A 14,255-nucleotide genomic window follows, 5' to 3' on the forward strand; every position below is an offset into this window, starting at 1 on the left:
GGGTAGTTGGGGGAGAGGGGATGGTTCTGTGGGTCAAAATCAATCAATTAATGTTTCATTTAATAATTAGAATAATTTTGAAGAGACAAATCTTGAAAGTTAATTAATTAAATAGAAAATTAATTGAATAATAATAATACTTAGAAATAAACAGAAATATTTTAAAATAATTGATGAAAAAGATGATTATTTCAATAATAATAATTAGACATTAAAAGAATTATTCTAGCAGACAGGAGTTGCCGTCTGTTGACAGGAATGTGTTAGCTGGTGTCACAGGTGGACAAGATCGGGCGCGCGTTTGGTGACGCAGATGGTGGTGGTGTGGTGGTGTGGTCCCTGGAGCCTGGTAGTGTGGTGGTCAGCTGGTACAACTCCTCCCTGGGGGCACCGACCATCTGTCCCACCACCACCATCACCCACCTGCATGACGTCATGCTCACCCCGCTAGGTGGGTGCCATCTGTGGCGTGGGGTGCCATCTGTGGCGTGTGGGTGCCATATGTGGCGTGTGGGTGTCATCTGTGGCGTGTGGGTGCCATCTGTGGCGTGTGGGTGCCATCTGTGGCGTGTGGGTGCCAACCATCACTGTATATAATATAATTAATATAATTAAAATGACATGTTTTATTATTATTTTTTCTCTTTTAAATTAAGAAAAATTGAATTATCTGGAAAATATAATTCTAAATATGGAATTATTTGTCTGTTGACGGTATATATATAATCTGAAGTTCATTGCCAGGTAAAATTATAAAGATCGATATTTACATCATTCATACGATATATTTTATGTGTTATATATATAATAATATCTGATATTCATGTGTTATATTGAATTGGTGTATATGTATATAGTTATTTTTTATGTTCAATATATATAATTTATATTTATTGTATATTTATTTACTAACTATGACCCCCTCCCCCTCCTTCCCCCAGGGGCGGTGCGCCCCGAGTTTGCCTCCCATTTCCCCCCCGAGTTTGAGGTGGTGGGGGGGGAGATGACGCCTGGGGGGGCGTGTCTGGCCCCCCTCACCCCCCAGCACTCCACCCCCCCTGACCTGGGGGATGATGATTACACTCACGTCAACGATTTTCCTCCTGATGATGGTGAGTTACCCCTAATTTTGTGGAATTACCCTAAATTTTGGGTGAGTTACCCCAAATGTTGTGGAATTACCCTAAATTTTGGGTGAGTTACCCCAAATTTTTGGGAAATTACCCTAAATGTTGAAAAATCACCCCGAATGTTGGGAAATAACCCTAAATCTTGGGAAATTAACCCAATTTTGTGGGTGAATCACCCTAAATGTGAGTGAATTACTCCAAATGTGAGTGAATTACCTGAAATTCACTGGGTGTGATACATTCTGATTGTGCTGGAAAGAAATCATTCACCATTAGTCAGCATTCAGTTATTCATCTCGGGTGAAACTTCTAGGTTTAGTACATTCAAAGGTAATTACCCAACAGATTCTGCTGTGTGTATTAGTTAAATTTTTTACACACATTTACTCGTCAACTCGAAGAGAGAGAACACAAGGACACGGTATAAAAGGTCCACAGCTGGCAGCAGTACTCAGTCTTACCTCACTGCAGTAACACTGACGTAGTGAGAGGTCAGGTCTGGTGGCTGTGAGTCAGGGAGTCAGGGCTGGGTATAATATATTATATTATAATATATTATGTTATACACATGAGTTCTAGTTTATATTACCATTATATAACCTCCCCCAGATGGCGTGAGGGGCAGCACGGCGGACCAGAAGGACGTCGTCCTGACCTTCCTGATCCCCAGCCTCCTGATGGCCGCCATGTTGGTGGTGGCCGCCGTGGCCGCCTGCTGCCTCTACAGACACAGGTCTGCTGTGTGGTCTGCTGTGTGGTCTGCTGTGTGGTCTGCTGTGTGTTGTGTGGTCCTGTGTGTTGTGTGGTCTGCTGTATGGTCTGCTGTGTGTTGTGTTGTCTGTCGTGTTGTGTGTTGTGTGGTCTGCTGTGTGCTGTGTGGTCTGCTTTGTGTTGTGTGGTCTGCTGTGTGTTGTGTGTTCTGCTGTGTGTTGTGTGGTCTGCTGTGTGTTGTGTGGTCTGTTGTGTGTTGTGTGGTCTGCTGTATGTTGTGTGGTCTGCTGTGTGGTCTGCTGTGTGGTCTGCTGTATGTTGTGTGGTCTGCTGTGTGTTGTGTGGTCTGCTGTGTGTTGTGTGTTCTGCTGTGTGTTGTGTGGTCTGCTGTATGTCTGTCTCTTATACACATCTAGATGTGTATAAGAGACAGGTGTCAGCGTATCAGTGATACGGCGTCAACGTATCAGTGCTACGGCATCAGCGTATCAGTGATACGGCATCAGCGTACGAAAATCAAATATATTTTTTTGTTTAAATTCTCATCACAAATTTTTCATCACAATCCGTATTTTATCTCAGCGTTTTTTTTATGTTTCTTAAAATTCAAGTAACTAAAATTCGGTAGTAATTCTTTCTAAATAATGATATGAAATATTAATATCATAATTATTAATAATAATAACACTAAAATTATTCTATTCAAGTCACCATAATTCAATGTTTAACCTCACGACAAAAAAGCCGTAGTTTTATATCATAATTAAATGAATATACTTCATTTACTAGACATTATTCACGTGCATTATGCCCTCTAGGTCTAGTTTAGGTCTAGTATCTCGGCATGTTGTACTAGACCAGCTAGTGCAGCTTCGTAGACCCTGGGTCTGCGGTCCGAATGGTGTAGGCTGGGTCTGTATTAATGGAAAATGGGTCTGTATTAACGGGATGTGGGTCTGTATTAATGGAGAGTGGGGCTGTATTAATGGAGAGTGGGTCTGTATTAATGGAGAGTGGGGCTGTATTAATGGAAAGTGGGGCTGTATTAATGGAAAGTGGGCCTGTATTAATGGAGAGTGGGCTGTATTAATGGAAAGTGGGGCTGTATTAATGGAGAGTGGGCTGTATTAATGGAATGTGGGGCTGTATTAATGGAAAGTGGGTCTGTATTAATTGTATGTGGGTCTGTATTAATTGTATGTGGGTCTGTGTTGATGGCAAATGGGCCTGAGTGGGCTGTATTGAGTGGATCTGAGTGGGCTGTGTTAATACAAATTGGGTCTAAGGGAGGTTGAACTGGTCTAGATGCCTGCTGGTGCTATGGTTTTCGGGGTCTAAATTTAGCGGCGGTCTGAGGACGGTCGAGCAGCAGGCGGTTGACCGCTGCTGCTCGACTAAATTATTGAAATTTTTTATAAATAATAATAATTGTGATGGTTTGGAACCCCCTTTTTATGTGTATCTTTTTTCGGTATGCGAAATTTTGAGAAACATTCTTTTGAACCTTAAGAAGAAATGAACTTCATGAAAATTTCTCGGTTTTTCGGGGTTAAGAAAGAAGGAACTAGCTTTAAATTTTTTTTTTTTTTATTTTTTTAGGTTGAACTGAGATGCGTAGTCTCTTCAGTTGCTGGTTGTCTCGTTATTTAGGTCTATTACTAACCACCGTTTGTTGTATTTGTAGAAATAAGGCTTCGTNCTGTCTCTTATACACATCTAGATGTGTATAAGAGACAGAGATGTGGCACATCAGCAAATATGCGCCGGTGCCAAATGTTTGTTGTAGATGTGGCACACCAGCAAATATGCGCCGGTGCCAAATGTGCGTTGTAGATGTGGCACATCAGCAAATATGCGCCGGTGCCAAATGTTTGTTTTAGATGTGGCACACCAGCAAATATGCGCCGGTGCCAAATGTTTGTTGTAGATGTGGCACACCAGCAAATACGCGTCGGTGCCAAATGTTTGTTGTAGATGTGGCACATCAGCAAATATGCGCCGGTGCCAAATGTTTGTTGTAGATGTGGCACACCAGCAAATATGCGCCGGTGCCAAATGTGTGGCGTAGATGTGGCACTCCAGCAAATATGCGCCGGTGCCAAATGTGTGGCGTAGATGTGGCACATCAGCAAATGTGCGCCGGTGCCAAATGTTTGTTGTGGATGTGGCACACCAGCAAATATGCGCTGGTGCCAAATGTTTGTTGTAGACGTGGCACACCAGCAAATATGCGCCGGTGCCAAATGTTTGTTATAGATGTGGCACACCAGCAAATATGCGCCGGTGCCAAATGTTTGTTGTAGATATGGCACACAATCAAATATGCGCCGGTGCCAAATGTTTGTTGTACATGACAAAGCAAATAAAATTTTGTACGTTTAACTGGAATTATTCATGAGAAAAATTGTAATGCTTGTCAACTTTTGCATTTTGCATCCACTTATAAATAGATATATATTCAGCACAAAGCCACACATAAACATCTTGTATCTGGCAACCCCTCTCAGTTGCCATGCATTATTTAACTCAATAATAAAAACCAATGTTTCTAGTGACAATCGCGTTTATAAATAAACTTTTATCGCGAACTTCAGATAAGATCTGATGATTTTCATTTCACGTATTTGTGATGGTGTTTTGTGTGCGTATATAAGTAGTAAGTAATGTTAAATGTTACCTAGCAAACACCCGCCTGCCGTTCACGTACGTTACTAACCTGCCAGGGGCCATACTTTCAAAACTCGCTAAGTGAACGTAAGTACTCAAAGCTAGTGGTGCCCAAAGCTGGCAGCAGTACTCCAGTCGGGTGCTGAGTTACCTAAATCTAAGGTGGCGAGTTACCCTAAATCAAGGGTCGCTAGTTACCCTAAATCTCGGGTGCTGAGTTACCTAAATCTGAGGTGGCGAGTTACCCTAAATCAAGGGTCGCTAGTTACCCTAAATCTCGGGTGCTGAGTTACCTAAATCTAAGGTGGCGAGTTACCCTAAATCAAGGGTCGCGAGTTACCCTAAATCTCGGGTGGCAAGTTACCCTAAATCTAGGGTCGTTAGTTACCCTAAATCTAGGGTGGTGAGTTACCCTAAATTCAGGGTATCTAGTTACCCTAAATTTAGGGTAATAATTACCCTTTCTCTGCCTAGGGCAAAAAGTTACCCTATATTCTTAGCACCTAAGTAGATCTTCACGTCTTAGGCGTACAAAAAAAATCCAATTTTTTTCTCTTATCGCTGATATGGGAATTTTCTCGAGCAGCTGTTTTTGATCACAACATTTTTCCTAGTGGAAGTAACTGTAATTTAAGTTTAAGATCTCGAATATTTTACTCTAAACTACCACTTTTTTTATTCAATGGAATCTGTTCTTAATAAAGGAAATTGTGAATTTGATTTCCTTTTGCCATTTGTTCCTAGCTTTTTTTTCTACTTCAATTTTTAACACAAATGCATAAAAGTTTCATTAATGAACTATGAATTTTTTTAGTATGAACTTTCAATTGAATGTTAATCCACAATAAATTTTTCGTGAACTGTCTTAACGTGAATTTTTAAATAATAAATAAAATACTATAATAAAAATGTATGGTGGTATTAACGTGAATTTTTCATTCAAATTTTGGTGAATTAAATGGTAAATTGCCTCTATTATAAAAAAATTTATATAATGTTTGAAGCAATAGTTTTTTGTAGTTAAGTCATGCTAAGGAATATATTGAATAGATTTAATTGATCGTTGAATGTAAGAATAAAGTTTACATGAAACAATCGTTTTCTTGTCCTAAAGTTGGTGCATTTGGTGAATATAGGGTGCACATACATTCATTCATTCATTCATCCATTCATTCATTCACCACCATCCATTCATTCACCACCATCCATCCATTCACCATCATTCACCACCATCCATTCATTCATTCACCACCATCCATTCATTCATTCACCACCATCCATTCATTCACCACCATCCATTCATTCACCACCATCCATTCATTCACCACCATCCATTCATTCATTCACCATCCATTCACCACCATCCATTCATTCACCACCATCCATCCATTCATTCACCACCATCCATTCATTCACCACCATCCATCCATTCACCACCATCCATTCATTCACCATCATCCATTCATCATTCATTCACCAGCGTTGTGAATGAACATCATTAGTCATTAAACTAGTCATAATTTTGCATAATCTAATAAAAATTAATAATTTAGATAACTTCGATATAAAATGAAATGTTATAAACTTCACCATCATGGCAACATCAATAGCAAATTCACAAAAAATTCATAATTTTTTTCTTATTATGCATTGGATGGAATCAAGAAATATGAACGGTGTCAAAACATGAAAACTACGTTTTATATTAAAAATATATGAAAAAACATAGCATTACATTGTGTTTTCAGAAGACATGTAAGTGAAATTCAAGACCAAAACTATATTAATGTTGCTAAATTCTACCTTTTAATCTAAACAATGGTAAAGACATGGATAATATTTTCATGGAGAGAAATAAAACCTTTCCAGGATATGAAACCAGGGAGTTTCAGGTTCGACACCCTGCCAAGATGTAAAAATTCTACAATGTCTGGAATCAGCTAGAGCATTGATATAAAACAATCAATGTTGATTTTCAGGTTCGACACCTAGCCAAGATGTAAAAATTCTACAATGTCTAGAATCAGTTAGAGCTATGATACAACAATCAATGTTGATTTTCTGGTTTGACGCCTAGCCAAGATGTGAAAATTTTACAATATATAGAATAGAACAAACCATATAAAACAATCCATGTTGGTCCACATAGCCTAACCTCAACTCGGAATTCACTGCAACATTGCTGAATTATTATGCATGAACACCGCTTTATTACTGAATGAATGGCTGAATGAATGAATAGTAATGGTCACTTGTATCAGAATGACAATTTAGACGCGATGTCTAAAGAGTACAGTTTCAACTGACATGATAAAAAGTTTATTAACCCTCTACCGCCGCATGTCGCTCTCCTGGAGCATAACTTTCAACTTAAATTATACGTAAACTATTGAGTGTAGCAACCTGAGGACGTTTGTATGCAACAGATAACATTTTAAAGTAACTTTCAACCTAAATTATACGTAAACTATTGAGTGTAGCAACCTGAGGACGTTTGTACGCAACAGAGAACATTTTAAAGACGTATGTGGCGGCAACCAACAATATTGCTCCAGTTACTAATATTATTATTACTAATATTATTATATTACATTAGTAATATTAATATGCTACTAATATTGCTATGATTCTTATGTCAGGCGGTAGAGGGTTTAAGATAAAACTAACAAATAAAGATTATTCTAAACAGATCAGAACTAAACTATTAATTGAAACTGAACAGCACCACACAAAGAAGTTTGTCATGATCACGTTGTGAGGGATACTTCATTATCATCACGGCAACTGATGAGTTACCTAGAAGGAACTCACATTCAACATTATCAATTTAGAAAATTTCACATCAAGTCAAAATAGTTGAAAATCAACTTTACAAAGTTGAATGCACTTAGAATATTTACAATGAAAACGTTATTCCAAAGAATGTCTGTGGAGAAATGTTCTGCAGAATGTCTGCGGAGAAACTTTATTGCAGAGAATGTATGCGGAGAAACCTTATTTTGAAGAATGTCTGCAGAGAAACATCATTCTTAAGAATGTCTGCGGAGAAACATTATTCCAAAGAATGCCTGCGGAGAAACATTATTCTGAAGGATGTCTGCGGAGAAACATTATTCCAAAGAATGTCTGCGGAGAAACGTTATTCTGAAGGATGTCTGTGGAGAAACGTTATTCTGAAGAATGTCTGTGAAGAAACGTTATTCCAAAGAATGTCTGTGGAGGAACGTTATTTCAAAGAATGTCTGTGGAGAAACGTTATTCCAAAGAATGTCTGCGGAGATACGTTATTCTGAAGAATGTCTGTGGAGGAACGTTATTTCAAAGAATGTCTGTGGAGGAACGTTATTCCAAAGAATGTCTGCGGAGATACGTTATTCTGAAGAATGTCTGTGGAGAAATGTTATTCCAAAGAATGTCTGCGGAGAAACGTTATTCTGAAGGATGTCTGTGGAGAAACGTTATTCCAAAGAATGTCTGCGGAGAAACATCATTCTTAAGAATGTCTGCGGAGAAACATTATTCTGAAGGATGTCTGTGGAGAAACGTTATTCCAAAGAATGTCTGCGGAGAAACATCATTCTTAAGAATGTCTGCAGAGAAACATTATTCTGAAGGATGTCTGTGGAGAAACGTTATTCCAAAGAATGTCTGCGGAGAAACATCATTCTTAAGAATGTCTGCGGAGAAACCTTATTCCAAAGAATGTCTGCGGAGAAACGTTATTCCAAAGAATGTCTGCGGAGAAACATCATTCTTAAGAATGTCTGCGGAGAAACCTTATTCCAAAGAATGTCTGCGGAGAAACGTTATNATCTCTGTTGCGCTGCTAACATCAAGACATGTCACTTTCATTTCATCGTAATTTCAGAATTAAAAAAATTTGTTTGAGGAGAAATCATGAAAAAAATAAAAGAGAGCAAAATAAATTTTTTTGAGACTACCTTCACCATCAGCCCATTCAAAAATAAATTTAAGAAAATGAATAATAAGAAATAACTACCTATGCAAAAAATAGAGGCCAAACAAATTTTCCAAACTTTATACAGGTAAAAAATAGAGAACCCTTATATCAATAATAAATGCACTGACAAAATCAACAATAGGTAAATCAAGTGCCATGATCAATATTCCAAAATATATTTCCTAATCTTAATGCTTCAAAATCATAGACAGCTTTTTTGGACATGTTACCTCAGCAACAAGCCCCACTTAAATACTTATATATTGCTTTAGTTACTTATATATTGCATTAATTACTTATATATTGCTTTAGTTACTTATATATTGTATTAATTACTTATATATTGCTTTAGTTACTTATATATTGCATTAATTACCTATATATTTCTTTATACAATCAATCTGGGGGAGGTTTACTTGTAAATCAATATTCATAAGTAAACAATCAATTTTGGGAGAATGTAGCTTGGAAAACAATATATTTTTATAAATTAAATAGTCCTAATTTTATTGATCTTTATCAAGCAACATTTTAACTCATTGATCCTTCATTGAACACAAATTTTGCGCAATATACTTTCTTCACTAGAAATAATAATTAATAATAAAGGTATATACTGTTATTATTACCAACATTTTTTTTAATCAGAGACCAATAATCAAAAACAAATAATTAAAATCAAATGCAGGTTTTTACATGCAAACTAACTCGTATAATACAGGAAAACATGTTTACAACTTTTTGAAGATTCATTTTGGTTGATAAATTTTCTTTTTCAATAAACAATATATCATAAATATAAACATTCTTTCATTCATTCCACTGTTAAATTTTATAGAAGTATTAAACAAATTCAGGTATTAAGACTCCAGCTAACACGTGTACCTCTTCATCATAATAGAATGGCTCCTCCTTCACATGAACTGGCTCCATGGTTTCCACTACCTTTTCCTTCACATAAACTGGCTCCATGGCTTCCTCTAACTCCTCTTTGACGTACACAATTGGAACGTCAGGAGCGGAGGAGGCAGCGCTAGCATCCATAGCTGCACAATAAACATATTCGATATATTGAAAAAACTAATAAGAAAATTGCGAATAAAACAAATTCTCTGGTCTTCAATGAAACCTGCTTGAAAGAAGAAATTCTGCCAACCTATACTAATAAACATATTGCGCACCTGTATATAACACATAATATAATATAGTTTATACTATATAATATATCTCACACATTTTACTTGCACTGAAATCCAGCATATTGATCTGGCATTGCCTGGGACGGATAATTCCTGCAATTATGGAATATCCCACGGATTTTCATTCTTGTAATCCCTAATCTCAATGCTAGTAAAAAAGCATATGTTTCCTAATTTTTCAATGACCTTCTCCAAACAAACATTTTACGTCAAAGATGGAACCATCATTTTACTCTCGTTCCAAAATAGGAAAAACTATTCTGTAAAAAACTATTTTAGCCCTTTCACGGGCAAGTTACCATATATGATCAATTGAAATTGCCTTGCTAAAAGCCCCCACCACGACCTTTTATTTGTTTTTGAGGCTAATTTTCTATCAGTCACTAATTATCTGATCATCATTCTATCCATAGCATCACCACCTTCAATGCCCAAAAATTAAAATATTTTTTGAAAAAATGAAAGTTAAAATGAAAGTTTTGACTTGGATGATGGAATTGACGCTCTTTCCGCATTTTTTCAAAAGGTGGAAGTATTAACATATATTGAATTATTTCTGGTTACTTGATCAAATTGTATTAAATTAAATTGTTATGTTACTTATTTTTTTATTTGTATTAACTAAATTTAAATTATAAAGGAGAATTTTGTGTACTGACCACATTTAATAAATTCTTCAAGAGCAATTTAAACCTTCAATAGACAAAATTTTTTAAAATACATACAAATAAATATATCATATAATACTTCTTACTTTCTTGAAATGGTTTCTGAAATTTTGATTTCTGAATATTTCAGTGCTTGCCTGCTAAACGGTTGACTTAAAAACCTTTATACCTAAATTCATACATATCAATTTTAAAAATCAAATTTTAATTACCTATTGATCTAATAATGACACTAGGAAAAAAATTTCAGGTGCAGGCAATATCCCGACATGATAAGTATCCTGGATATGCCTTTATATTAGTGGACTGTTAGGCTTCAAATGCACAAACTCACACACCAACTTTGCTGAATATGTGTCATTATAGGAAGTTATGTCATTATGTGTCGTGAAATAGGTAGTTAGTAAATAGTGAAGTAATTTCCCTCAATCCTCAGCCTGATATTTTTCGGGTTATGAAACCTCCAATATACCTTTCAGTCACAAACCGCTTCTACATGAAACCATGCCAATTAACTATAAGTTAATGGTACATATTGCTTGTAATGTAAATTAAAGTCCAAAAATATGTAAATTATAAAACTTTGAATTCAATTTCCAACCATGAACAGAGCTACTATGTACAACCATGCCAGTAATCAAGTGCAGGATGGAGCAAAATGCCAGGCTCACCTTCACACTTCACACTGCCAGCATCAGCACACACTTGAGCGAGGCTTGGCATGGCACACCAGCCCCTCCCCACGGCAGCTGCAGGGAGTTGGTGCAGCAAAACTTGGCACTTGGATATATTACGGGGCATGATTATAAAATTGCAAAATATTTTTGCAAGAAAATCTGAAACAAGAAAGTTTGGAAAATTTATTGAGCGGCTCTATATATCTATAGGAAACTCTAGAAAAAAACCTTAAACTGTTATGCAGTAAATGTTTGGAGGATTTAAATAATTTTCATCAATCATTTATTTATTCAGAATTAATGTATCCTCAACAATGGGCAGAACTTATTAAAATAATCTTGACTGATGGTGCAAATATCGAAGTGTGGATGAAAATTTACCACTCTAAACAATAGCTACAGGTGAAATTCCTACTGGACCGTATGTTTAAACATCCGGCCGGAGCTACATGCATATTGATCTTCCAGAAGTAAAAAATATATACCTTGAGTAAATTGCTGAGCTAATATCTCAGTGGATTCTCCACCCAAATTGCCATATTTACCCCAAGAACATACAAAATCAAATTTTTCCCTTCAATTTTGAGCCACATAGGCTGATGAGCTCTCAACCTTCTGATGTCACTTATCAGAGAAGGATCCAAAAGTTTAAAATCTTCTCACCAAGATGTTCACATGGTATAAGTTTCTGGATTGAACTAAAATTTGTGACTTCAAAGCCTCAGGCTTCCAAATCCACTAAAATAGTTCTTTTAACTACGAGGCATGTTTTTTTAATAAGTGAGAACCATTTTTGAATTGAAAAACTATGTGCAAAGATATCGCAATAATTTCTTTTAACTTGAAAGCCTGTACATTAATCTACTTTTCTACATAATTTCTGAATATTGAAGCACTTGTCATGATGTGGCACCAGTTTTTGAATACCCTCCTGATTAAATTCTGCCACCTGACTATTGCCTCTGCATTAAAAATGTTCTGAATTCATTATCATCTTGAAGATGCCGATCACCCAGGTGTTTCTTCAAGTGCAGGAACAAATGGTAGTTGCTGGGCACCAGATTAGGTGGTTAACAGATTTGTGATGCAGTGGCAGACAGAAGTCAGGCGGCAGAATTTTATCAGGAGGGTATTCAAAAACTGGTGCCACGTTATGACAAGTGCCTTACAAAACGTTTAGTTGATTTGTTTACATTACAATGTTTATGTTTTTTCTGCAGGATATTTTGGCTGGAACGGTAGTAAAGCAATGCAGATTGCGGAAGTTGAAAATTTTATGAAATGACATGTTTCTGAAGTGCAAACCGCGATTTTTCAATCAAACAAAAATTTGTGACATTTGAGCCGCGAGATTTCATACCTACTGATATTATATGATATTAGAGCCGCAATATTTCAGACAAAATAGGACTTTTCCAGCCCTGGTCAGCAGTCAGCCTCTAACTCAATACTCCAATAGATAAATACCTTCACAAATGATTGAAAAAGAAAGGCAATCTTTATTTCAAACTGAACAGAAATACAAGGATTTAAATCATTTCAATTTCTATATACTGTATAGACATAAATATGCAGCATTTCCACAATTATAGGCTTTTTAGTTGCCACTTATCTGTCTCATGTAAGTTAGTAAGACACGTATTATAGCTAATGCATTATGCAGGTATCCTCCCTGTATATATGATAATTTAGTGGTCTTCTAATAGGACACAAAAAAGAGAGCAAAGCTAATCTCTCGTCTGCCACAATGCGAGTTTGTCAAGATGAGGCGCGTCACCAACAGAGGTGCTGGCGCCCCCGGAAGCACCCAAGCAGAATCCAGTATTGGACTTTGTAGAGCGATAATGCCTTCGATGTCAACACGTCGCAAAAAATACATCCATCCTGCAACGCGGAAAATCTAGAGATTCAGTATTTTTAATATGAAACGGAGTAACATCAATATGAACATTGAAGATTCACCACATGAACTATATGTAAAATGTTCTGAACGTAACATGTGTAGTAGAGAGTAGACATAAGGCGCCTGTGTACAAAAGTCTGGTGGAATTCATTAAATTTGTTAGTGGTAAATAATCCGCTTTTCTGGCCGGTGTCAAGCCGAACCCAAAGAAGAATAATAGCAGCAAGAACTATCATATTTTCCTACACCAGCCTAACCGCACGGTGCTCCCGCTTCACCTGTGTTTGCCTAGCAGTTTTTTGGAAGGCATACCTGCAGCATCTTACCTCGGTCGCGGTCCTCTCCTCTTGATCTGGCGTTGTGGTGGCTCGACGAGAGCGTGGTTCCCATACCTGGAGCTCAGACGTTCTCCTGCTCAGCAGCTGTGGTCACGGTGGTGCTACTCTCCCGGAAGTTACACTCCTTGAAGCTTCGGAGACATAACTCAAGAAGCGCATGCAGAGGCTGCAAAGCGCCTCTGCATGCGCTTTGAGGCACTTGACTCTCGTGTGTTGCCCCTAGTGTAAACGGGCCTTAAGACACGTATTATAATGCATTATGCAGGTATCCATGATACTTTAATGGTCTTCTAATAGGACACAAAAAATAGAGCAAAACTAATCTCTCGTCTGCCACAATGCGAGTTTGTCAAGATGAGGCGCGTCACCGACAGAGGTGCTGGCGCCCCCCGGAAGCACCGAAGCAGAATCCAGTATTGGACCTTATAGTTGTAGAGCGATGATGCCTTCGAAGTCAACAGTCACTCAACACGTTGCAAAAAAATACATCCATCCTGCAACGCGGAAAATCTAGAGATTCCGTATTTTTAATATGAAACGGAGTAACATCAATATGAACATTGAAGATTCACCACATGAACTATATGTAAAATGTTCTGAACGTAACATGTGTAGTAGAGAGTAGACATAAGGCGCCTGCAGGTCGCTAATACATTGCAAGTCGCTTCAATGAACTCAATAAGAACATAATGTTAACATAACATATTGATCTCGGCGCTGAAGTGTAGGCCTGATGTGGCCTGTCGCCGATTCATTTCCTTTTCGTGCCTTGTTCACAGAATATCTAAAATTCGTGTCATTTGACCGGATCTTTTCATGACTGACGATAGTTTCAAGTAGCTACTAGACGTCCACCGGGTTCGATACGGTGAGAGGCATTTCAAATCTGAACATATATTTTTCCATAGCTTTATCTAGTCTGTTCTTGAACGCGTTCATACTTGGAGCGCCAACGATGTCATCGGGGAGGCTGTTCCACATGTCGGTGATTCGAAGCGAGA

General features: G+C 37.4%; 2 protein-coding genes across 2 annotated transcripts in view; one reads left to right on the forward strand and one right to left on the reverse strand.

The window, feature by feature from the left end:
- The window catches only part of LOC108665487 (dystroglycan 1-like), an 8,999-nt gene extending 2,499 nt beyond the window's left edge, over positions 1-6,500 (forward strand). The window contains exons 2-5 of the mRNA XM_047880748.1: positions 268-451; positions 942-1,112; positions 1,740-1,923; positions 6,488-6,500. Coding sequence (XP_047736704.1) covers positions 268-451; positions 942-1,112; positions 1,740-1,923; positions 6,488-6,500 — 552 coding nt within the window. The remainder of the gene's footprint in view (positions 1-267; positions 452-941; positions 1,113-1,739; positions 1,924-6,487) is intronic.
- A 338-nt stretch (positions 6,501-6,838) lies between these two features.
- LOC108665488 lies at positions 6,839-11,172 on the reverse strand. The gene is made up of 3 exons (XM_018152244.2): positions 11,008-11,172; positions 9,355-9,515; positions 6,839-6,859 (listed from the first exon to the last, which is right to left on the reverse strand). Exons 1-3 carry the CDS (start codon positions 11,135-11,137, stop codon positions 6,839-6,841), a joined length of 312 nt encoding a protein of 103 aa, XP_018007733.1. The 5' UTR covers positions 11,138-11,172.
- Between the last annotated feature and the right edge of the window lie 3,083 nt (positions 11,173-14,255).

The sequence above is a fragment of the Hyalella azteca genome, unplaced genomic scaffold, assembly GCF_000764305.2.
Source record: "Hyalella azteca isolate HAZT.00-mixed unplaced genomic scaffold, Hazt_2.0.2 contig712, whole genome shotgun sequence".
Taxonomy (NCBI): Eukaryota; Metazoa; Arthropoda; class Malacostraca; order Amphipoda; family Hyalellidae; genus Hyalella; species Hyalella azteca.